The following is a 25,668-nucleotide window of genomic DNA, read 5'->3' on the forward strand; positions in this document are numbered from 1 at the left end:
AGCACCAGCACCAGCGCCGGGCTGCTCAGCGCCGGGGAGCCGCGGTCCACGGCGCCCACGCCGAACTCCAAGACCCGCAGGGCCTCGTAATCCAGCGCCCTCAGGGCGAACAGCTGCCCGTTGTCCGCGTTGATGGACACCAGGGAGGCCAGGGGCAGCTGCGGGTCCTGGGGCGGCAGCAGCGAGTAGGTGACCTGGGCGTTGGCGCCCGCGTCTCTGTCTGTGGCGCTGACGCTGCCGATGTGCAGGGCGGGGCTGTTGTTCTCGCGGACGAACAGCGTGTAGGAGGTTTGAGTGAAGGCCGGGGCGTTGTCGTTGACGTCGGAGACTATCACGGTTATGTTATGTTCGGTTTTCAGTCTGGGGGTCCCCAAATCAGTGACGGTGATGGTAATGTTGTATTCAGTTCTGGTCTCTCTGTCCAATGGGCGCTCTGTTACCAGGGTGTAGAAATTCTTGAAAGTGGGTTTCAAGAGAAAGGGGAGATTATCTTGAATTGAGCAAACCATCTTCCCGTTGTCCTCAGAGTCTTGGTCTCGTACACCAAAAACAGCGACGACCATCTCAGGTGATGAATTTTCCGGTATGGGGCTGGTAAGAGATGTTATGACTATTTCTGGTGGGTTATCATTCACATCTAGGACCCGAATTAAAATCGTAGATTTTCCCGTGAGGCTTCCACCGTCAATGGCCTGAATATTTATCATGTAAGACTGAATTAACTCGAAATCCAAAAGTGCTTTTAAATGGACTTCGCCAGAGACTGGATGGATTTCAAATGTTTTCCGTATGTCTCTGGAGATGTGCGAAAACGAATAAGATAGTTCTCCATTTATTCCTGTGTCTAAATCTGTAGCAGACACCTTGACGACCAAGGAGTCCAGAGGGCTGTTTTCTGGTATCTGAACCTCATAGAGGGGACTCTGGAACTCAGGGGCATTGTCATTGATATCTAAGACCAAAACGCGAACCACTGCAGTTCCAGACCTGGGCGGAGACCCACCATCCAAGGCTGTTAGCGTTAATCTAAGCTCAGGCTCCTTCTCTCGATCCAGAGATTGGTCCAGTACCAGCTCTGGGTATTTTCTGCCCTCATCACTGTCTTCTAATTTAAGGTGGAAATGAGGATTGGGGCTTAATGTGTAGTTTTGGACACCATTCTTTCCTACATCCAAGTCCTGAGCACTCTCCATTTGAAATGAGGTTCCTGGAGCAGTACCTTCTTGAATTTTCAGAAGTATATCTTTATCTAAGAATGTGGGAGTGTGATCATTTATGTCTCTGACCCAAAGCTCAGCCCGAAAAAATTGCAAAGGATTTTCAAGTAACACCTGAAAATGCAATACACATGGCTCCGTGAAATCACAAAGTGCCTCCCGGTCCAATTGCTCATTTAAGAGCAAGTTGCCAGTCTGCTGATCCAACCACAGGTATGGTTTATAATCGTCAAAGATGACTCTGGCCCTCCGCGCAGCCAAGTCTTCCACACCTGAACCTACGTCTTTCACCACGTTGGCTATAAAGGAGCCGGTCTCTGTTTCTTCTGCTACAGAAAAGCGCCAGTTCTCTGAACACACCAAAGACCCTCCCAGGCAAACAAAGAAAATCAGCACTTGCCTTATCTGCTGAGGGCTTTTCTCTCTCGGCTCCATGGCTCTTTTATTCAAAGGTCTTCCTGCAGAAATGTTTTCAGCTCAATCTCAAACAGCTCTGGGAGTTGCTCCTATCAACCAGGACCTTTGAGAATCTATAGATTTGTAATCCTGTCGCGAGGGTGTCGTTGGCTGCCTAGCTATCTCTTGAAAGCCCCCTTTTCCCTCCCTGTTTCTCCAGCACTCTCAATTCCACCAGTCAATAGAAGCTAGGGCATCTGATGTTTCAAAAATTTCCCCATCTTATCCTGCAGCGCCACCATGCGACTCTGCAGATTCTCAGGTTTTAAACAAAGTCAAATAAGTTTGCAAGAAAATATTATCTTGTTTGTTGATGAATTTTAACTGTATTTACTTCTATATTCTTATTTTCTGAGTTAGATTCTTTGCAACATGTGAGGCAATTACTATTCAGTCCTTAACACAATAAACCACAATTTGCTAGAGCTGTGGTGGATATAAAAAAACATATTTAAAATATAGCCCCAATCTCAAATAAATTATCATCTCTGTGAAGGCACTATATAAAGCAATTAAAAATAACCAAGAGGCCTCTTATGTAATTGATTTAGTGAGTAAGAGGTTCCCAGGAAAACTGGAAATGGGAACCAAAGGTCTTAATTGTCTCTAGCTGTCAGCAAATACTCTTTGAAAAGACAATAAGAATAAGGTCATGCATGTCAGTGGAAATGCAAAATTATTGAAGGGTTTTAAATAGAAAAGCGACATGACCATGTTTTTATTTTTATTTTTTTGCATTTCTCTTATATCTAGTGAAGTTGAGTATCTTTTCATATAACTATTGGTCATTTGTATGTCTTTTGGGAGGAATTGTCTGTTCAGGTCCCCTGTTCATTGTCTAATTGGATCATTTATTTTTGTTATTAGTTTCAAGTCGACCGATGTTTTTATTTTTCAAAACATCCTGTTTCATTGTTGAGAATAAAGAGGAGTAAGACTAAATGCAACGGACTGATTAGAAGTTGCAACAAATGAACAAGACAAACAAAAACTCATAGACACATACAACAGTTTAGTGGTTACCAGAGGGAATGGAAAAGGGGGAGGTAGATAAGGGTACAGGGAGTCAAATATATGGTGACAGAAGGAGATTGACTTTGGGAGGTGAACACGCAATGCAATATACAGATGATGTATTATAGAATTGTATATTTGGAACCTATATAATTTTATTAACCAATGTCACCCAAAAAAATTTATTAAAAAGTAAATTTAAAAAAGAAGTTGCAGTAATACAGTTAAGATATGATACAATTAAGATATGAAATACAGTTATATTAGGATGATAAAGATAAAATCTATTGCATGTGGTAATAGATTAGATATAGAGGAAATGGTGTAAGGAGTAAAAGTAAGAACTTTTTTACAGGTTTAAGGGACTGAGCAAATGTTGGTGCTATTAACTGATAAAGTAAATACAGGAAGAGGAGAAGAGGAAACAGGTATAGAGCTAGAGAAGATCTTTCATTTGAGGAAGGGAAAATTTTAACTTAAAACATGTTGAATTTGAAGTGTCCATAGAGTATCCATGTAAAAGTAATATAAATGATCTTTCATTACATAAATGAAGTTGAGGAAAGAAGTTTGGGCTGCAGAGATGAATTTGGAATTTATTGGTATAAATGATGGTTGAAGCCTTTGAGAAAGAATGTAAGTCATAGATTAAGATAAGTGTGTATGAATTTGCAATTTCAGCTCTAAGAGACTACCATCTCCAGAAAGTGGCCATGGTCATAAGTGACTAGAGTAGAAGTGAATATCAGTAGAAATGTCGAAGTCTAGAAACATATACAGGCCAAATTCCTGTACTCAGAATTGTGGCAAGGGATGGAAAAAGGAAAATTATAAGAAGTTATATTTGAAAGATAAAATGTGTTTACACCAATTCTTTCCTATGATCTTGACTAATTTAAAACCAAACTGATACACAATTGATTTGATTCTCTCATTTAATGACTCTTGTGTGCAAAAACTATTTAGACATGACAGTTTGCTAATTTCTTTCAGTACATTGAAGATGTCTTACTTTCTTTTAGTTTCCATTGCTACTGTTGAGAAATTGTCAACATGGAACATAGCTATGAGTTTGATTGTTGTGTGTTTAAAGATTAAATGTCTTTTTCCCATGGCTGGCTTGCTTGCTTTCTCTCTCTCTCTCTCTCTCTCTCTCTCTCTCTCTTTCTTTCTTTCTTTCTTTTTTGTTAAAGATATCTTTGTCTTTGTCTTTCAAATTTTCACAATGTTTCTAGGCATGGTTATTTTTTATTTATCCTGCTAGATTTATTTGGGTCTCTTGAATCTGCATTGACATTTTCATAAATTCTGGAAAATTCCAGCCATTATTTTTTCAAATATTGCTTCTGAACAAATCTTTCTCATTGCTCCTCCTGGAATTCTAGTTAAATATGTTAAACCTTTTCACTCTGTCTTGTGTTTGTAACTATCTCCTCCATATTTTTCATCTCATTCTCTCTCTCTGAGCTGCATTCTAGATAAACTATATTCTGACCTATTTTTCACTCCATAAATTTTTTATTTGGTGAAATCTAATTTTCTATTAAAACTCTTATTCAGCTTTAAATTTTGATTATCATATTTTTCCATTCCAAGAGTTCTATTTGGTTCTAATCTTTCTAACCTTTCTAATCTTTCACATTTATTGTTTCTTGTTCCCTATACATCTTCAAGTATAGCTTTTATTTCAATTAAAGTGGTTAGCATATTACAGACTGTGCATGATAATTAAAATATTTAAAGTGTTTGAAAATTTATTTGTGTTCTGTTTTTTCTACTGGCTCTCACTAATGGTGCCATGTTTCCTTGTGTATGAAATTATCTTTGTGTTTAAGAACATAAAAATTATGTGCATTAATAATTCTAGGCTTAGAATGAATAAACCTTTCACTGATGATCTGCATTCGATTCTATCAGGATCTGGGAGAACTGCTTGTCAATGACCACCTTAAATTAAGTTCATGCTAAAAATCAAGTTCAAAGCTGATATTTCCACACAAGGGCTCACTCATCCACTTCTAGTTTACTTTCATCCTAAAGGTGTTGATCTTAAGAGTCCATATTTATTAATGTGAGGGATTTCTATAAACTTCTTACTTTGTTGGGCTTTGATTTCTTCCTTAATTGTCTGAACCTAGAGGTTCTCATTTCCCAGAATTCCAAATGTTCCTAGGGAAAAAATTAATTCAGGGCTCTCTGAATCACCTTTAAACATTAACTGTGACCTGACAATATATTAGTGTTTTATTAGCTAATTGTTTTCAGTCGTAGTGTTGGTCTACATAATTTATGTCATCCTTATTAAAAATGTAAAGTCTCAAGGATGTTATTATGTCTCAAAATTATAAGTAAACTCTTAGCTTTGGGGTTTGGGTAATTGATATTCTTGAGAGATTAAAGAAATAATATGTATTTTTTACCAATTTCAACTGATTGATACTAAATCAACTCTATAATGCTGCAATAAATTTAAACAATCTCTTAGAGATAATTTCTGTAATGGCCATTGGTTAGATCCCATTTTTCTCTAAAACTCTTATTCTCCTATGTATAAACACATATCTTTTTTCCTAGATCTGTTTCTTCTTCTCTCCTTCTGAGATATTTATTGGATATTTGTACATTCTACAAATATAAGATATTATCTATTACATAGATATATGGCACTGTACTGGACTATCAGTCTCTTTCTTCCTTTTAATACTTTTGAGATTTACCCATGTGGTTGTATGTATACCTAGTTAGTCCTTTTGATCACTGCATAATATTCCTTCACAACCATGTCCCACATTTTATTTATCGATTGCTTTACTGATGGGATATGTGGGTGACCTCCTGTTTTTTGCTTTCCCAACATGAACATTCTCATGCACATCATTTGGTAAAGTGGGTAAGAGTTTTCTGGTTTATACACCCCAAAACAGAATTGCTAGATCATAGGATATGTACATACTAAATTTCACTAAATACTACTGAAAATCTCTCAAAGTGGGCTGCACATGCGACTTCCTATTGTTACATCTGATATTACCCAAATTTCCCATCTTTACTAATGTCATATAAACTGAGTATAAACTGGTGTCTTATTTTAATATGCATTTAATCAACTAATGAGGTTGAGCATCACTTCATGTTCTTTTCAGACTTTCTGTTTTACCTTTTTTTTTTTTTTAAATTTCCTTTCCCCCTGACCTAAAAAAATTCTACTGGCTCTCCTGACTTTATTTTTGCTGATCTGAAAGAGTTATTTGAATAATCTAAATACTAACCCTCTTCAGTTAAAATTCTGCAAGTAGTTTCTCTCTGTCATCTGCTTGCTTGTCTGTGCTATCATCTAGTTTTGAGGTCGTAATACTTTCCAATTTTCATCTTTATTGTTTATATTTTTTAAAGCCTTGTTTAAGAAATTCAAACCAATAGTAAGGTCATAAATATATTTTTACTTAGATTAATTACATTTGTTCCAATTAAAATATTTCAGATTTTTACATCCATATGTTTATTATTTTTATATGGCCTGAGATAATTTTGTTTCTTTATATAGTGAGCCAATTTTCCCAATAACATTCGCTAAGTAATCAGTCTCCCTGCAAGCCCCAGTGATTTTGACACCTCCTCTATTATATCTGAATTCTTTTATATAAAAGAATCTGATCCTGGATTTTATTCTATCTCGTAGTCTACAAGTCTGTTTCTTATGGTTCAAATAAAATATTCTGTTCTTATCTATTCTTATTCTTATGCATAAAAAGCATATGATTTCTTATGACATGAGGTATAAATTGGGCCTAAATAGTCTTTTTCAGAATTTTATTGCTTAAATGTCTATTTAAATGTAATCCTCACAACTAGTGTCTATTGCAACACAAAATAAAACCAGTAAAAATTAGGTGACGCAAAAAAAAGAGATTCCTAAGGAAATTGGAATTTGTTTCACCCATTTCACAGTGTCAAGTAAAATTCCATTTTACTGCATCAACTAGTCCATAATAGTTAGTTTTATGAGTGAAATTACAGAAGTGTATGTGCACACTAGCTTTATATCCACACTACATTCCAGTTATCAAAATCTCTCTTATAATCTTCCATTTAACTGTCTACTTATAGATTGGAGACAAAATTTGTAACACCATGAGGTATATATAAACTAAATACAGATCCATTCCTTTTTTGTAGATATTTGAGAGAGGCCATAAAATATTAAAAATTTTATATGTTTACTCTTAAATATCAATGGAAAAGTAAACCTAATTCTTTTCATTTACAGTTTGCATTTTCATTTTGATTTCTTAACCTGTTTTTATCTATACTTTGCTGATGGAGGGTTATTTTACTCAGGATGATGCCATAAACTACATTCTAGTTAAGTAATGGACAATATAAAATAATAAAACTTAAACTAGCAAATATGACATATTTAAAGAAAAAACAGCAATATTAAGTCCCAGAATATTATAAGATTTGTCCTCCCAAACAGCATATCAACAACAAAAAAAGAAAATTACTTAAATCAATGATTTCCAATGTGGTCACCTTTATTTTGTCATAAATTCTTGAAAAAAAAAAACCACCATATAACAAACAAACAAACAGATACCCTAGTACTGAATATGGAGAGGCAGCAGTTTTACCCTTTATAATAAAAAATTTCAAGAACAGTTAGATAAAATCCAATTATTTTCTACTCAGATTCAATAGCATTAAAATTTTTTGCTTTATTTATGATTTGATAATATGTCTAGAAGTAAATTACATATATTGTGGAATTCAATCTTAATACTTAAGTTTGTAAGTGCAATTAATAATACTGTCTTGCATTACAGTGCCATTATCACAACAAAAAGTTAGCAATAAGTTTGTTAGTATGACATTTTGACCAAATAAATGAAAAAAAAAAACCAAATTATATTTCCATGTCATTATAGCCACTAATAAGATTTTTAAAGTACTGATGAGATAGTGAGAACCAATGCATGCAGCAGCAGTACAATCTAAAATGCATTACAAATTGGCAAAAATATCCCGTTTCCCAAGAATGATAAAGAATAGTAATTTAAAATAAATTATTTTATTGAATGTTGAATCCAAAGCTATTCCTAAAGTTCTCACTTTCCTCAATATTCCTATCAGTATCATGGACTGAGAGATTGGGAATAATTGGCTTCAGAAATTTAAATTCATCTGTCCCAGTACCTCCCATTAGACGTACCTCACTCTGGTAGATTTGGGAAAGGGTCCCGGTGCCGCCGACGTCCACCAGATGGCCCGAAAAGTGGCCTTCAGCCACTGAGCAGCCACCCACCCAGGCGGCCCCATTCCTCCTGCACAGCCGCACCGCGATGAACGCCAGCACCGAGAACAGGAAGAGCGACGACACCGACGCCAACGCGATGACCAGGTAGACGGTGAGCGGGTCGGCCTGGGCCGCGTCGGCAGCCGCTTCCGGGAGCGGCAGGTAGGGCTGCGAGAAGCCGTCCACCAGCAGCACGTGCAGCGTGACGCTGGCCGACAGCGGCGGCTCGCCATTGTCCTTGACCAGCACCAGCAGCCTGTGCTTGGCCGCGTCGCGCTCGCTCAGCAGCCGCGCCGTGCGCACCTCGCCGTTGTGCGCCCACACGCTGAACAGCCCGGGCTCCGTGGCCTTGAGCAGCTGGTACGACAGCCAGGCGTTCTGGCCCGAGTCGCCGTCCACCGCCACCACCTTGCTCACCAGGTAGCCCGGCTCGGCCGCCCTGGGCACCAGCTCGGTGCAGGGCGCAGAGCCGTTCTGCAGCGGGTACAGCACGAAGGGCGAGTTGTCGTTGGCGTCCAGCACCAGCACGCGCACCAGCGCCTGGCTGCTCAGCGCCGGGGAGCCGCGGTCCACGGCGCCCACGCCGAACTCCAAGACCCGCAGGGCCTCGTAATCCAGCGCCCTCAGGGCGAACAGCTGCCCGTTGTCCGCGTTGATGGACACCAGGGAGGCCAGGGGCAGCTGCGGGTCCTGGGGCGGCAGCAGCGAGTAGGTGACCTGGGCGTTGGCGCCCGCGTCTCTGTCTGTGGCGCTGACGCTGCCGATGTGCAGGGCGGGGCTGTTGTTCTCGCGGACGAACAGCGTGTAGGAGGTTTGGGTGAAGGCCGGGGCGTTGTCGTTGACGTCGGAGACCAGTACCGTTATATTGCACTCGGTTTTCAGTCTGGGGGTACCCATATCTGTTACGGTGATGGTGATGTTGTACTCGGCTCTTACCTCTCTGTCTAGTGCTTTTTCCGAAACTACAGTGAAAAAGTTCTTGAAGGTCGGTTTTAGAAGAAAGGGGAGGTCATCTTGAATAGAGCAAACCGTCCTCCCATTTTCCCCAGTGTCTTGGTCTCGGACACTAAAGAGAGCCACAAGGGTCTCTGAGGCATTCTCTGGAATTATCTTTGTAATTGATGACATGGTCACTTCTGGTGCATTGTCGTTTATATCTATTACGGTAATTAGAAGAGTGCATTTTTCTGAAAGACCCCCACCATCTGTTGCCTGAATATTTATAATGTAGGACTGTATTACTTCAAAATCTAAGCTTGATCTCAGGTGAACTTCCCCAGATGTTGGGTTTATTTCAAACGTTTTACGAATGTCTTCAGATGCGTGGAAAAACATATAAGATATTTTTCCATAATAGCCTGCATCCAAATCCTTAGCAGTGATGGTTATTATCCAGGATCCAATGGGTGTGTCCTCCAGGATCTGCGCCTCATAGAGCTTCTGAGGAAACTCAGGTGCATTGTCATTGATGTCCAAGACCTTGATGAGAACCAAAGTTGTCCCAGACCTGGGTGGAGATCCACCATCCAGAGCTATGAGTATTAATCTGAGCTCAGGTTCCTCTTCGTGGTCTAACTCTCTGTCCAGGACCAGTTCTGGGTATATCTTTCCATAACCGCTGTCTTGAATTTTAATGTAGAAATGAGAATTGGGACTAATTGTGTAGTTTTGGAGACTATTGCTTCCAATGTCCAAATCTTGAGCACTCTCCATTAGAAATGTGGTTCCAGTAGTGGCACTTTCTGATATTTTCAAAAGTATTTCCTTATCCAGAAATGTAGGGGAGTGATCATTTATATCTTTGATGTGCAGCTCAGCCCAAAAAAACTGTAAAGGGTTTTGCAATACCAATTGAAAATGCAGCACACAGGGCTCTGTGGAGCCACATAGCTCTTCTCGGTCCAGTCTCTTATTTAGGAGCAAATCTCCAGTCAGCAAATTGAGGTGCAAATGCTTTTCATTATCATCAGACACTACTCGGGCCTCCCGTGAGGACAGCTCCTCCACCCCAAGCCCCAGATCTCTTACCAGATTGGCCACAAAAGAGCCAATTTCTGTTTCTTCGGCCACAGAATAGTGCACAGAATTAGGACCCGCCTCAGACAATCCCAGCAAAACAAAGAGAATCAGGACTTGCCTTTTCCGCAGAGCGAGTACTCCTCTGATCGTCATAGTTCCTTTAAGCAACGTCTTTTATGGAAAATTTTAAGTTCAGCTCTAATTTGGGAGGCTGAAATGCTGCGTTTTAAAATTAGCACTCCCCAAAGGGTGTATAGCTCTCCAGCAGCTCTGTAAGTGAAGCTCCTTAATACCTCTCTTTTCAGTGGGTGAGATGTTCCCTGTTCCTCTGAATAATGGAGCCCAATGTCCTCCATGCAGTTTTCATCTTGTCCTGCAGCGCCACCATGTGTCTCTAAATCTTCTGTAATTTTTTTCTCTTTGAAGAATTCATGAATAATACATCCGGAGTATTTTAAAGCAAATCCCAGACATCATATATTTTAACCTCTAAATACTCCATTGATTATCTCTCATAGACAAGGACTTTTAAAATATAACTACTATACCATTATCACTATACCACAATCACGATCAATAAATTTAGCAATAATCCCTTGAGATAACTTATACTCAGTCTATGTTTGGTTTTCTCCAGTTTTCTCAAAAATGTTTCCTATTGTTGGTTTGTTTGAATCAGGATCTAAACGAGGTCCATACAGTGCATTTAATTATCACCATTTTGAATGCCTGACAAGAAGAATCCATTAAAATGTTTTGAAGAAATTATATTTTATTCAGTCCATTTCTTGACTATTTGCAAAATATTCTCTCCTCAACTTTTGCAAATACTTGCTGAGGTCAGCCAATTATAGTTAATAATGTATTTACTTTTTTATTGATATATTTTAAAATACACAAGGATGGACATGGCATATACAATAGAGATAATCCTCATCTTTAAGGAGTTCACAAATTAAAACAAGTTGGCAGAAAGTAATTAAATCATATCACAACATATGAACAGATAAAGAGTAATACACAAATATCTGGAAGGGACATGTTATACCTAGGAGGCAGCATAGCACAGTCATTACGAGCATGGATTTTGGAACCAAAATGTCTACATTAGAATTCTAGTCTGCCACTCACTGTCAGCATTAAGTACGTTATATATCTCTGCTTCCTTACCTGGAAAATAGAGGTAATAATAGTATTCAGCTCCTAGGATTATTATTGTCTGGCATGCGAAGAAGCTATGACACTTTATATCTCTTTAAGCTAGTGATCTTCCATCATTTCCCCCATTAAGTGCAATAAAGACAGGAAGTAATCTTAATACTTCACTTTATTAATAGCTTATGAGTTGTTGTTCTCTATGTTAAGCAGCTTTCATTTAGGGGGGAAAGATCTTGCTCCTACTTCCACTTCTAAAAAATAGAAAATTAGAATTTAATTAGCCAACATGGAGCAACTTCTATTCTCTTTATTTTTCTTGAATTCAAAAAATAATTAATCAGTTCACACAGTTCAAAAGAATTGGTAGTGAAATCTTAGCTTTCAAGAAATGTAAACATCAGATTATTTTGGAAATGCTAGAGCAAGAGATTGTACTTCCTGACAGTATTAACTAATATCCAGTCCCTCTACAATGTTAAGATGAAGTTTAAAAATATCTTGAAGGGGCAGTTTCTAGCACTGATTCTAGTTTGTGGCACTAGAAGCAACAGAAGCAATCATTATAGTCACCCTCACTCATTTCATCGTTCCCATGCCTCCTCTTTCTCATACATATGCTTCCTTTTCCTCTATATTCTGACTCATTTTGTTCATTACTCTTTCCTTTAACATCATATAGGCTTTAGATTTTTTTAATGAAATTTATTGGAAAACTTTTTCCCCAACAATAAAGGCTTTTTCTTCTGTAATATAGTTAGATCACTAAAGGCAAGCGTGGTTGGTTGGTGCCTGTGTAACATGAGACAAAGCTTACTCCCACAATGGTTTGAAATTTTTAAAAAATTAGAACCTTAAAGGACTATCTTTTGATACTTATCAGTGTTCTACCTACATCTCCTCAAACAGTGGTTTCCAAATTTTGAGTTAATATCCCTTAGTAGGTCATGAAATCAATTTATCATGACAACATGAGAAAATTAAGTAGAATGGAATAACACAGGTAATTTCAGATTGCATCACAAGAAAGCTAAGCATTAGAAAAAATAATTAACAAACATTTCTTTCTATTATGTTTGTATGTTGCATAATCCGTACAACATAATTTTTCTACTGGCTATAATTCTTTTAAGTTTGAAAATTGTACCCATTGTATATACATTAAATCCTGAGAGAAAACAGGAGGCAAAACATTATATACATTAGCACACAAGTACATTTTATACTATACAAATTATTATTCAGGCACTTGCATTTAACTAGATTGTAGTATAGCTTTGTACTATAATGAGACATCTGGAAAATTATAACTTCACATTCAAAGATTTTGTGGGTGGCCACAATATTAATGTGCCTTCACAATTATGCTCTAGGATGAATAATGAAGAAATGCTAGGAAAATTGCCTTCCAGCCCTCTCTAACAAGGTAATAACACTTATGCTTGCATCATAGGACATGATTTTTAATGTATATTTTCAATAGCAATAGACATTTTTAAATGTTAACTAAAAATTCAGTGATTTAAAGAAAGAAAAAATATTTCTGAATAGCAACCACAAGAAAAACTGCAAAAAAAATTTAAGTAAAATGAAGAATTGCTTGAACACTTAAAATACTCTTGCCTTTAGCGATCTAACTATATTACAGAAGAAAATGCCTTTATTGTTGGGGGAGGAGTTTTCCAATAAATTTCATTAAAGTGGGCTGCTTTATTTTACCGTAGGCATAATTGTGGGTGAAAGTTCAATTGGAGAGAGGGTCAGGGACAAAAAGTCATTTGGTATTATTTAAGGAGGCAAATTAATTACAAATTAAGACTTCCTGGGTTAGAGAATTACCACCTAATTACACCACAAGTAATGATAAACATTCACTTAAAAGTAAACGTGGGTAGAGCATGTGAAATACAAAAGTAACATCAGTACAATTTTAAATATCCACAAATTGGTGGGGGAGATAACTAACATTGGTCTAGAAGTGGCAGAAAACAAAATGCATATGGGGTATAAAAGTTAATTATGGTCACTGAATACTGAATCCAAAGCTACTGCAAAAGGGAGGATTTTCCTCTTTCTCCGGACATTGGAGCGGGAGGTTGGGGATAATTGGCTTCAAGAATTTGAACTCATTTGTCGCAGTACCTCCTCTCAGACACACCTCATGCTGGTAATTCTGGGACAGGGTCCCCGTACCACTGACGTCCACTAGCTGGCCCAGAAAGTGCCCTTCAGGCTCCGAGCAGCCACCCGCCCAGGAGGCCCTATTCCTCCTGCACAGCCGCACCGCGATGAACGCCAGCACCGAGAAAAGGAAGAGCGACGACACCGACGCCAACGCGATGACCAGGTAGACCGTGAGCGGGTCGGCCTGGGCCGCGTCGGCAGCCGCTTCCGGGAGCGGCAGGTAGGGCTGCGAGAAGCCGTCCACCAGCAGCACGTGCAGCGTGACGCTGGCCGACAGCGGCGGCTCGCCATTGTCCTTGACCAGCACCAGCAGCCTGTGCTTGGCCGCGTCGCGCTCGCTCAGCAGCCGCGCCGTGCGCACCTCGCCGTTGTGCGCCCACACGCTGAACAGCCCGGGCTCCGTGGCCTTGAGCAGCTGGTACGACAGCCAGGCGTTCTGGCCCGAGTCGCCGTCCACCGCCACCACCTTGCTCACCAGGTAGCCCGGCTCGGCCGCCCTGGGCACCAGCTCGGTGCAGGCCGCGGAGCCGTTCTGCAGCGGGTACAGCACGAAGGGCGAGTTGTCGTTGGCGTCCAGCACCAGCACGCGCACCAGCGCCTGGCTGCTCAGCGCCGGGGAGCCGCGGTCCACGGCGCCCACGCCGAACTCCAAGACCCGCAGGGCCTCGTAATCCAGCGCCCTCAGGGCGAACAGCTGCCCGTTGTCCGCGTTGATGGACACCAGGGAGGCCAGGGGCAGCTGCGGGTCCTGGGGCGGCAGCAGCGAGTAGGTGACCTGGGCGTTGGCGCCCGCGTCTCTGTCTGTGGCGCTGACGCTGCCGATGTGCAGGGCGGGGCTGTTGTTCTCGCGGACGAACAGCGTGTAGGAGGTTTGGGTGAAGGCCGGGGCGTTGTCGTTGACGTCGGAGACCATCAGCGTTATGTTGTGCTGGGTTTTCAGTCTGGGTGTCCCCAAGTCGGTGACAGTGATGGTGATGTTGTACTGGGCCCTGCTTTCTCTGTCCAGGGTTCCTTCCGTTTCCAATGTGTAGTAATTTTCAATAGAAGATTTCAACACGAAAGGGAGGTCTTCTGGGATAGAACAAATCATCCTTCCATTGTCCCCAGAATCTCTATCTCGGATACTAAAAATCATAACCACAGTCTCAAGCGAATTTTCTGGAATTGGACTGGTAATTGATGAAACAGTGACTTCAGGAGTATTGTCGTTCACATCCATCACCTGAATTCTGACTGTCGATTTTCCAAAAAGGCCTCCCCCATCTGTGGCTTGAATGATTATTGAGTATGATTGAATTGTTTCAAAATCCAAGGATGACGTTAAACTAACTTGCCCAGACTTTTGATTAATTTCAAAAGTCTTTCGAATATCTTCTGAGGCGTGGGAAAAAGTATATGATATTTCTCCATTTTTTCCTGAGTCTAAATCCCAAGCTGAGACGGTGACAACCAGTGAGCCTAGCATGCTATTCTCTGGAATTTTCACCTCATAAAATTGCTGCTCAAACTCTGGGGAGTTGTCATTACTGTCCACGACCACTACCCGAACAGAAGCAGTCCCAGACCTGGGTGGGGAACCGCCATCCACAGCAGTGAGGATGAAACTGAGTTGGGACTGCTCTTCATAATCCAGGGCCTTGTCCAGAACTAACTCTGGGTATTTTTTATTGTCTGGATTCACTCTCATTTTAATGTGGAAATGAGAGTTGGGGCTTATTGTGTAGCTTTTTAGAGCGTTGATTCCTACATCTAAATCCTTTGCACTTTCTAGTAAGAATATTGCACCGACAGGAGTATGCTCTGGGATTTCTAGGAGCATTTCTTTTTCTAAGAAGACAGGAGAATGGTCATTTATGTCCCTGACCTCCAGCTCAATCCGTAAAATCTGCAAGGGGTTTTTCATTAGCACCTGGAAATGCAGCACACAGGGCTCCGTGAAGCCACAGAGCTCTTCCCTGTCTAGCGCTTCGCTTAAGAGCAAATTCCCGTTGTTTAGATCCAGCTGCAAACGGTGTTTGTTATCATTAGAGACTACCTGAGCCCCCCTAGAGAACAGTTCACCCACTTCCAGTCCTAGGTCCTTTGCCAAATTGCCTACATAGCTCCCACTCTGCATTTCCTCTGCCACGGAAAAGCGTCCAGACTTGGAGCCCGCCTGAGACATTCCCAGCAAAACAAAGAGAAGCAGAACTTGCCTTATCCGCAGAGCTCCTGCCCCTCCGTTCTGCATAGTTCCTTTCCCAAAGGCTTTCTGCAGAATCGCTTAAGCTAGTCTTCGCAGTTCTGGGAAACGTGCCTCTGGTATGTCCACAGAATCTTTGGAGGCCTAAGGATTTTAACCCCTTTGAAAGGGGCGTGTAGTTCGCTCCTCTAAGTCTTCTGTCTTCCCAACGCTCTGCGAGCACTGGGTAACAGTGTCCGGAACATCATCTAGTGTAGGTCTCGCCACCTCACAATATTATCCTGCAGCGCCACCATGCGTCTGCACAGATTTTTAGAGTTTGAGGAAAGCTACCTAAATTCTGTTCGCATAAACGTCCTTTGGAAACAAATATTGGCTTATTCATTGTGTTTAAATGATTACAAATATATTCTATCTTCTACAAGAACTGATTTATATACTCTTTATAGTTCGTGATGCTGTTAGTATTTGTTTTACAGCATTTAAGTATCCATCCCCACTCTCCCAACAACTGAAAATTCTCAGGTGTAGTGAATACAGAAGTAGAAGATGTGATTCCTGGCCACGAATAGCTTGTAATTTTTCATAGAAGATTGAAAACTTGAAACCAGGAGAATATAAGTGACTGTTAAGCTAAACAAAATTCCATCACTACTTGGCCTTCTTTAGCTGGTAAGGGAAAGGGAAAGTGTACATGAATCATATCAGAAGTGCTCTCAGAGTATATAAAACTGGATTAACCATGAGATGGGACATATATAGATAGTTGTTATAGCAACAGGAGGCATTTCAGATTTCCTTGATAGCAATGAACTGTGAACTGGAAGAAAATGAAGATATTGGGGTGGAACATGTTATGTAAATCTGTAATTTAGTTCTAGTTTCTTATAATTTACAGAAATATTTAATAAATACACAAACACAAACATGTTAGTTTCATTTAAAGCAGAATCACTCCTAGGGCAGGCTTCCCTCAGGGTTCCAAGATCTACTCTAGCAACAACTATGGTCATCTACTTCCTCTTTCTGCCCAGAAAGACAAAGCGAGACTCTCTTTCCCAATCATAGAACAAAAACTTAGTTTTACTCTGATTAGACCAACTAAGATCATGTACCTGCTACTGAAACAATCATTGTTTCAAGAGGTATAGAGTTATAGAGATTTTATCCCAGAATCTGAAGACCTAGCTTTGTCCTTTGATTTGTTTTGATTTCAGTCTTAGTCAAAGGGCATGGCTGCTATGTAATAAGGAAGATCATTTGGCATAGACGCTAGAAGCTCACCAGTGTGCACACTAGGAGGTCTCAAAAGTGATCTCAAGAATAGATGAAGAGATCTAACAAGTTTGCATTTTTAAAAAGTTAAGTTCAAATTAAGCTTTTTAAAAATGTAAACTAGATACATGGTTGAAAAATCAATCACTACAAAAGGGTAGAAATTGAGATGTGTTGGATTGACTACATACTGTTATCCTCCCTTTTAAAAAATACCCATGAAAATGACATAACTATAAGAAAATGGTATGAACTCACAAAAACTAAGAATACACAAGTGAACACACATATATGATGACAGAAAGCAGATGTAAGAGCAGTTGAATTAGCAGTTTCAAGAAATGTCTAAAGTTCTTGCATTGGAGGTATTCACAAGAAACTAGTAGGTTTGTCTCACATAATACCATTTAGGTACAAGATTTAGAGGAACCAAGTGTAGAAGAAGACTGAAGTCAGCTAAGGACTAAAAACAAGTTATTAGTTGAAAGTAGATATATAGGAGAGTTGAATTCTCTGATCCTATAATCATCCTATACAGACAGGAAAGAAACTCAGGGCCAGAGGATGAAAGATTTATTCTATGAAGAAATTAAATGGGACTATCCTTAGTTTTGGAGACCGTAGACAGACTGAGTGCAAGTGTGAGGTGTGAAATTAAAATTGGAAGATTAAACAAAACTTTGCATCCTGAATGGTGAGATTTCTAGCCTCTTCCCATGTAATACTCTCCAATTGTAAGTCACAAAGTATATGCCTAATTCCCTCCCTAACCCTCACACAGAAGATATTGCAGAATCCTAACCTGGAGGATATGGAAGGCTCAGATAAAGACCTACACATACTGATATTTGAAGATCTCTCTAGGTAATAGCCCTACCCTAGCATGGTTACATTAGTGTGAAAGCCCTGCTATCAACAGGCCTCACGCACTCACAAAGAGCTGGCTGTCAGCACTATAATATGTCATCATCCTTAAACATGAGAAGAGAGCCAAGGACCATTAGATATTTGAGGAAATGCCTACAACGAAGAAAGGCCAAAATCACCTCAAAAAAAGAACAGCAGGAAACAAACAGATATAATAGAGAAAACTGAAGAAAGTACTTTAAAATGTCTGATTAATATCCCCAGGGTAGTAATATCTAATAAGAACTAATATTTATTGAGTATTTACTCTCTGCTACCCATTATTTTAAGTGCCATATATGTGTTTACTCATTTAATCTTAGTAGTAACTGTATGTAGATATATTCTTATTGTAAGATAAAGAATAATTATGTCTTATGTGCCCTTTACTAGCTATATAATCTTGGGTAAATTCTTAATTTCCCTGTGACTCTCCCATTTTGAAAATAGGTATAATAGCAGTTTTACTGCATTTTTTTGTATGCGGCATTTTAAAAGAACAACTAGGTTATTTATAGATGAGAGAAGACATTACATTTACAAATTTATAAAGGATGTTATAAAACACTCAGAGAACCAAAAAGGGCTCTTAAAAATAAATATTTGTCAGCCAAAAAGAAAAAAAAAAGGATTGGATAATAAAATAAATTTTCCAAAAAGTAGAACTAGAGACAAAGAGAAAATAAGTAGAGACTTAGTCCAGGAGATCCAATATTTAACTAATGAGATTCTGGTTAAAATGAGAACATAGAAAACTCAAGGGAGAAATTATGAAGGAAACATAACAAGAAAATTTCTCAGAACTGAAAGTGAGTATCTAAACATTAACAGGGTACACACATGTGACCAAACAAAGTAATGCATAGCTGATATTAAGGTACTTTAAGAATATGAGGGGAAAGTTTCCAATGCATCCACAATAAAAAAAAATGGAGTGACATTAAAAGAGATAGAAATCAGAATGGAATCAGTCCTCTGAACAACACCATATGAAGTCAGTAAAAGAAACACTCCTTTCAAAATCTGAGGGATGGCAGCACAATTTATAATAGCCAAGATATGGAAGCAACCTAAATGCCCATCAACAGATGATTGGATAAAGAAGTTATGGTTCATATATACAATGGAATATTACTCACCCATTAAAAAATTAAATCTTGCCGTTTGCAATGACATGGATGGACCTAGAGGTTATTTTGTCATTTGCAATGACATGGATGGACCTACAGGTTATTGTGTTGAGTGAAATAAGTCAGACGAAGACAAATAACATATGATTTCACTTATATGCAGAATCTAAGGAACAAAAAGAACAAAGTAATAAAAAAAATAGACACACAAACATAGTGGACAATCTGGTGATGGCCAGAGGCGAGGGGGGTTGGGGACTGGGGGGAATGTGGTGAAGGGTTAAATAAGTACAAATTAGTAGTTGATAGATGGGCACAGGGATGGGGAGCATGGCAGAGGGAATGCAGTTAGCATTAATGTAATGGCTAGATGGAGAGCCAGAAGAGAGAAAGGGGATCATTTTATAAACCGTGTAAATGTCTAACCAATGTACTGCATACTTGAAACTAATAATAAAGTTTTTAAAAATCTGAGAGAAAATTATTTTTGACCTAGAATTTTATACCCTGCCAAGCTATCAATGAAAATACCTTCACAAGGCAAGTTCTCCAAAACTTTTACCTCCTCTGCATCCATTTTATGAAGGTATTGAGAGATGTGTACCATCTAGATAAGAGAGTAATCTAAGAAAGAAAAATGTACTGGACATAGTATAAGGGGATGAATACAAGAAAGTATTGAAGGGAAAAAAGTCCTAGGGTGACAGCCTATAGAAATGAAGTGTAAATGAAGCAGAGATATAAATGAAGCCAGTGTAAATGAAGCAGAGATATAGCAGGATCTGGGTGAATGATCTCAAGGAAATAAATAATAGGTACCTGGCATATTTGAATATTTATATAGAAAGATTGAGTCAAATGAGGAATAATATGAAAAATTAATAGCAGTAAATAGAAAATGATGCAAGTAAAAACAACAATGGTCAGCTCTAGGAAAGATGATTTTCAAGAAAGTACATGGAATCATACTATGCCGACATGTATTTTGAAATAATCTTAGTTATATATACAAAAACTACTGGTTTAACATAACTGGGAAATAGAATAGAAATGTGCAATGTTTGTATGTGTGTTTGTTAGTTGGAAAGTAAGAAAGTTAAATCCTTTAACATAGGGTGAAGTGATTAAAGTATAAAACTGAATATCAAGATATGGAAATGTAAACATATAACTTAGAAATATTGACATCATTCTAGAGAAACCACTCAGAAGGCAGCTGGAGAGTGAAGAATATATTCTCCTTTATAATTTTAGTTCATCTTGATTTTTAAATTTGATAATAATTAAATAAATTTACATAATAAGATGAAAAGTGAATATCTTTCCAAAAGTGGATCAACATTCTCACTTTCAAATTTTCAAAATGTTTTAATTTCTATTCATTTTCATGCAGGTTATTATATTTTGTTTAAGTTACAGGACATGATCTGTGTTATGAATCAGCAAAGGGAACATCAGAAAATAGAGTAAGAGTAGTATATGTAAAGGAAATGAGGTAATATAAACACAAGAATATTACTGGAGTCCAATATCACTCACAGAATAATGTTTCATTTTATCATAAGTAGAATAATAAAGAAATATTTCTTTTTAAATGCTATGATTTAGAACCAAATGCCATGGATTTCTAACATGATTAGACAATGTTAGAACAAGGTCAGAAGTACAGATATGTCTTCTTAAATGAAGGAAATACAATAGAGGTATGGGGAGAATTATGAGATGTAGTCTGTGAAATATACTAGAAGTATCAAAATCTCAGTTTTCTAGAATGAAATATAATAAAAGTTAAATCATTGTACATTTTGAAAGTAGTAAACCTTTAAAATACTGTTTAGAAATGGTACTAATTAAAGCTGTTTAATAGTGCAAACAAGGATGAAATAACAAAAACAAACTTATAATACTTTAAAATTAGACTCGAAGTAGAATAATTCTTTAACTTGAAATTTTAAAACTAAACTAATATGATTGTATAATACTTCGAAAGTACATGAAAACATAAAAAGAATTTTTACTGAAAAGTAAATCCAAAGCTATTTCGGAAGGTGGGATTTTCTTCACTAGTGCTCCCAGGGCCCTGTGCCTGAATATTGGGGACAATGGGTTTGAGGAACTTGAACTCGCTGGTCCCTGAGCCTCCCGTCAGACACACCTTATATTGGTAGCTGTGAGACAGGGTCCCCGTGCCGCTGACGTCCACCAGGTGGCCCGGAAAGTGGCCCTCGGGCACCGAGCAGCCACCCACCCAGGCGGCCCTATTCCTCCTGCACAGCCGCACCGCGATGAACGCCAGCACCGAGAACAGGAAGAGCGACGACACCGACGCCAACGCGATGACCAGGTAGACCGTGAGCGGGTCGGCCTGGGCCGCGTCGGCAGCCGCTTCCGGGAGCGGCAGGTAGGGCTGCGAGAAGCCGTCCACCAGCAGCACGTGCAGCGTGACGCTGGCCGACAGCGGCGGCTCGCCATTGTCCTTGACCAGCACCAGCAGCCTGTGCTTGGCCGCGTCGCGCTCGCTCAGCAGCCGCGCCGTGCGCACCTCGCCGTTGTGCGCCCACACGCTGAACAGCCCGGGCTCCGTGGCCTTGAGCAGCTGGTACGACAGCCAGGCGTTCTGGCCCGAGTCGCCGTCCACCGCCACCACCTTGCTCACCAGGTAGCCCGGCTCGGCCGCCCTGGGCACCAGCTCGGTGCAGGCCGCGGAGCCGTTCTGCAGCGGGTACAGCACGAAGGGCGAGTTGTCGTTGGCGTCCAGCACCAGCACGCGCACCAGCGCCTGGCTGCTCAGCGCCGGGGAGCCGCGGTCCACGGCGCCCACGCCGAACTCCAAGACCCGCAGGGCCTCGTAATCCAGCGCCCTCAGGGCGAACAGCTGCCCGTTGTCCGCGTTGATGGACACCAGGGAGGCCAGGGGCAGCTGCGGGTCCTGGGGCGGCAGCAGCGAGTAGGTGACCTGGGCGTTGGCACCCGCGTCTCTGTCTGTGGCGCTGACGCTGCCGATGTGCAGGGCGGGGCTGTTGTTCTCGCGGACGAACAGCGTGTAGGAGGTTTGGGTGAAGGCCGGGGCGTTGTCGTTGACGTCGGAGACCATCACGGTTACGTTGTGCTCTGTTTTTAGCCTGGGTGACCCCAGGTCGGTGACGGTGATGGTGACATTGTATTCAGCTTTGCTTTCTCTGTCCAGCGCACCTTCTGTCATTAGCATGTAAAAATTCTCCACAGAGGGTCTCAGAAGAAATGGCAGATTATCTTGAATGTAGCAAAGCATCTTTCCATTTTCTCCAGAATCTCTGTCTTTAATCTTAAAAACAGCCAGTATGCTCTCAGGAGAATTCTCAGCAACGTGGTTGGAAAGTGATGACATGATCAGCTCAGGAGGATTGTCATTGGTGTCTAATACCTCAACCAAAACCATACATCTTGCAGAAAGGCCCCCACCGTCGACTGCCTGTATATTTATTTTGTAAGACTTTACTATCTCAAAGTCAAGCAACATTCTTAGAATAATTTCCCCAGAATAAGAATTTATTTGAAAGGTTGTTCGAATATCTTCAGAAGCATCAAAAAATGAATAGGATATGTCTGCATAGACTCCAGAGTCTACATCTTCTGCTGAGACTTTAGCAATAATTGATCCTACTTGACTGTTCTCTGGAGCCTGGGTGTGGTAGATTGCCTGAGAAAATTTTGGGGCATTGTCATTGATGTCCAGGATCACAATGCGTATAGTGGCAGTCCCAGACCTGGGTGGTGACCCGCCATCCAGTGCTGTGAGTGTTAAACCGAGCTCTTGCTGCTTCTCCCTATCCAGTGCCTTGTCCAACACTAGCTCTGGATATATCATATCTTCATCACTGTCGCTAATTTTAACATAGAAAAAAGAGTTGGGATTGATGGTGTAGTTTTGGATACCATTAAGTCCTCCATCTGAATCCTGTGCTCTTTCTAGTCGAAATGATGTTCCTTCAGCTGTATTTTCTAATATTTTTAAGACTATTTCTTTGTTCTGAAACACTGGTGAATGATCATTTATGTCCCTGACCCTCAGCTCAGCCCGATAAATCTGAAAGGGGTTATTCATTAGAATTTGGAAATACAACATACAGGGCTCTGTGGAGCCACACAGCTTCTCCCGGTCCAGTTGTTCATTTGTGAGCAAATCCCCAGTATGAGAATCCAGAAACAAGTGATGTTCATTATCATCAAAGACCACCCGGGCTCCCCTTGCAACCAGCTCCTGGTCCCCTAGCCCCAGGTCCTTTGCCAGATTGACCACAAATGATCCTCTCTCTGTTTCCTCTGTCACTGAATATTGTCCAAATCCAGAACCTGCCAAGTATACTCCCCCAAACAGAACGAGAAACAGGACTTGCCTTTGTCTTGGGCAGCACAACCCTCCAGCCTCCATAGCTTCTTTTGAACACGTCTTTCGTCAATATTGGTCACAATCACAGCTCCCAGCATAAAGGAAAATGCAGTTGCAAACTCCAAATCTACACTACGTAGTAGCAGGGACCTGGGATTTTGTTCCTTTCCTAATCTGGGGTAGCTGCGGTTTTCTCCCAGCCTACCTGCGGCGTTCTTTTTTGTTAGTGACATCAGCAGTGTTCTCAATTTAGTTCTTTTTTCCAGTCTCTTTAGCCTGCAGCGCCACCGCGTGGCCTCCAACAGACTCAAATGACTGAACCCAACTTGTGTGTGTATATATATTTATAAATTTATTCTTTAGGGGCTCATTTAAGTATTTCATTGTCTCGTGAAAAATAATATTGGGATAGAGAACTGTTCACGTTGTTGAGATTTTTCACTGCTTCATGAGAAAGCTAAAAATTCAACAGTTGGAAAAAGAAAGTTTCTAGCAGTTAACTCCACCTCATTGTGCTAGATTTAGTTCCGTACTAGGCCTTTCACTTCTGACACTACTACCATGCAATGTCAGGAACCAAAGGGAAATTTGTGGTGACCTCTAGGACCACCAAAATAATAGTTTTTACTTTTCCAGAAACATTGGTTATAAGAACACTAAAAACCAACAAAAGAAACTTGTTTCACACCTTCTTCAACAAATTTTCTCAAAATCTATTACATTGCTTAAAAAGAATCATCACTCTATAATCCAGAAGGGAGCATATAGGTTTTCCCTCCTCTGTACTCCCATAAAACTTAGATAATTGTCTCATAAATATTATTTCTTCCTGTTTCATGCCAATCTGTCTCTACTTAAAGATGGAAACTATGCCTTTGTCATCTTGGTTGGCAAATTAGACACTCATTAAATGTTTGCTGTGTTCAGATATGCATAAATAAACCCTTGAATACGATACAAAACAAGTTTTAGTGACTTTAAATTCTGACCATTTGAAAATTGTATCCTTTTATTTACTCATTCTTTGCAGTTTCTGTTCCCTTTTTTTATATGTCTTTGTCTTTTTATATTAGTTTTAAAATTACTTTCAGAATTAAAGAAGAGTTGGCCTTTATTTTAAGGTCATTCTAATAAAATCTAGTGGGATCTAATTTCTTTGCACAAAACAGGTGAGTAAAGAGTAAACCGCACTAATGCCTATCCTAACACTACGGAAAATAAGGACATCATTTTAATGCCTGCCTCATATAGAATTTTATTCAAAGACCTAAAATACATAAAGGACCTCTATTTTCCCATAATAAGAATGAGATACAGAATAAATCGAAGGATATTATACAGAGAAAAGGCTAGATACTGCCCAAAACAGTAATTGTTGACTATAAAACTACACCGAATAAACCTCTGCTTGCTGACCTCTATTTTTTCAGCTGAATGAGACTGCATTGTTAGTCATTAAACACTTAACAAGGATCTCTGATTTTTTCATACAGATGTAAATGCAAAAATTAAATATTTCTGCATGATGCTATAGAATGCCTAAACTTTGCCTTTTTTGTCTTTAAATTTAACCATATATACACACACTTAATACCTTTCAATGGTGTTTCTTCTTATTTTCAGAGCTGATTAGAAATTTATTTATCACACCGTAATGCAACAAAAATGTATATAAAATCGGCGGATATCAATACAGGGAAAGTAAAACTTTTTAAAAAGGTAATAGTTTAAGAAAACTGCTATAATGAGAACTGAAGATGACAAATCAAACACAATACCAGTTTTAAAAGGAAAATAGAAGAAATATCACATGGTACACAGATCACATGCAACAGATTATTTTAATAATTGAAAAATTCTATGCAAAATACTAAAATACTAAAATACTAAATGTAATTAGAAAGTGAATAAAGACATTTATATGGTGGAAAAATTAATAATATCAATTTTGAAGGTAAAGCAAATACATGAGGAATAGAAAACTTCTGACCTAAATGTAAAATTGGAAATTGAGGATGAACCAAAATGAAAACAGCATCTTATTGGTGGTAGTGAACTTAAGCAATTTATTAATCGACATAATATATTAGAAGTTATATATTAGAAGTTATTGTCCTTATTAAATAGGTTCTTATCAATAATTAAATGCCAAAGCTATTTCGAAAGGATGGATTTTCTTCCATTTCTCTCCCAGAATTCTGGGATACGAGATTGGGGATAATCGGTTTTAGAAACTTAAACTCGCTGGTCCCCGAGCCCCCCGTCAGACACACCTCATATTGGTAGCTGTGAGACAGGGTCCCCGTGCCGCTGACGTCCGCCAAGTGGCCCGGAAAGTGGCCCTCGGGCACCGAGCAGCCACCCACCCAGGCGGCCCTATTCCTCCTGCACAGCCGCACCGCGATGAACGCCAGCACCGAGAACAGGAAGAGCGACGACACCGACGCCAACGCGATGACCAGGTAGAC

At 39.8% G+C, this 25,668-nt stretch overlaps 5 protein-coding genes across 5 annotated transcripts in view; all 5 read right to left on the bottom strand.

The window, feature by feature from the left end:
• LOC102888618 (protocadherin beta-18-like) overlaps positions 1 to 1,857 on the bottom strand; it is a 9,851-nt gene extending 7,994 nt beyond the window's left edge. The window contains exon 1 of the mRNA XM_015597935.2: positions 6 to 1,857. Coding sequence (XP_015453421.2) covers positions 6 to 1,652 — 1,647 coding nt within the window. The 5' untranslated portion in view covers positions 1,653 to 1,857. The remainder of the gene's footprint in view (positions 1 to 5) is intronic.
• A 5,344-nt stretch (positions 1,858 to 7,201) lies between these two features.
• On the bottom strand, positions 7,202 to 10,336 carry LOC102878360 (protocadherin beta-14). Its single transcript, XM_006923005.3, has one exon. The coding sequence runs from the start codon at positions 10,150 to 10,152 to the stop codon at positions 7,756 to 7,758; it is 2,397 nt and encodes a 798-aa protein (XP_006923067.1). The 5' UTR covers positions 10,153 to 10,336; the 3' UTR covers positions 7,202 to 7,755.
• Positions 10,337 to 10,847: 511 nt separating this feature from the next.
• Positions 10,848 to 16,395, bottom strand: LOC107196502 (protocadherin beta-12-like). The gene has a single exon (XM_015598138.2). It carries the CDS (start codon positions 15,566 to 15,568, stop codon positions 13,178 to 13,180), a length of 2,391 nt encoding a protein of 796 aa, XP_015453624.1. The 5' UTR covers positions 15,569 to 16,395; the 3' UTR covers positions 10,848 to 13,177.
• A 3,965-nt stretch (positions 16,396 to 20,360) lies between these two features.
• LOC102888859 (protocadherin beta-10) lies at positions 20,361 to 23,507 on the bottom strand. Its single transcript, XM_015597923.2, has one exon. It carries the CDS (start codon positions 23,240 to 23,242, stop codon positions 20,846 to 20,848), a length of 2,397 nt encoding a protein of 798 aa, XP_015453409.1. The 5' UTR covers positions 23,243 to 23,507; the 3' UTR covers positions 20,361 to 20,845.
• Positions 23,508 to 25,111: 1,604 nt separating this feature from the next.
• LOC102889108 (protocadherin beta-16) overlaps positions 25,112 to 25,668 on the bottom strand; it is a 4,180-nt gene continuing 3,623 nt past the window's right edge. The window contains exon 2 of the mRNA XM_006923315.3: positions 25,112 to 25,668. Within this exon, the coding sequence (XP_006923377.1) occupies positions 25,342 to 25,668 (327 nt within the window). The 3' untranslated portion in view covers positions 25,112 to 25,341.

The sequence above is a fragment of the Pteropus alecto genome, unplaced genomic scaffold (genome assembly GCF_000325575.1).
Source record: "Pteropus alecto unplaced genomic scaffold, ASM32557v1 scaffold78, whole genome shotgun sequence".
Classification (NCBI taxonomy): domain Eukaryota; kingdom Metazoa; phylum Chordata; class Mammalia; order Chiroptera; family Pteropodidae; genus Pteropus; species Pteropus alecto.

Excerpts from the sequence above, each read along its gene's own strand:
- LOC102878360 (XM_006923005.3), bottom strand. The coding sequence starts at position 10,152 with ATGACGATCAGAGGAGTACTCGCTCTGCGGAAAAGGCAAGTCCTGATT.
- LOC107196502 (XM_015598138.2), bottom strand. The coding sequence starts at position 15,568 with ATGCAGAACGGAGGGGCAGGAGCTCTGCGGATAAGGCAAGTTCTGCTT.
- LOC102888859 (XM_015597923.2), bottom strand. The coding sequence starts at position 23,242 with ATGGAGGCTGGAGGGTTGTGCTGCCCAAGACAAAGGCAAGTCCTGTTT.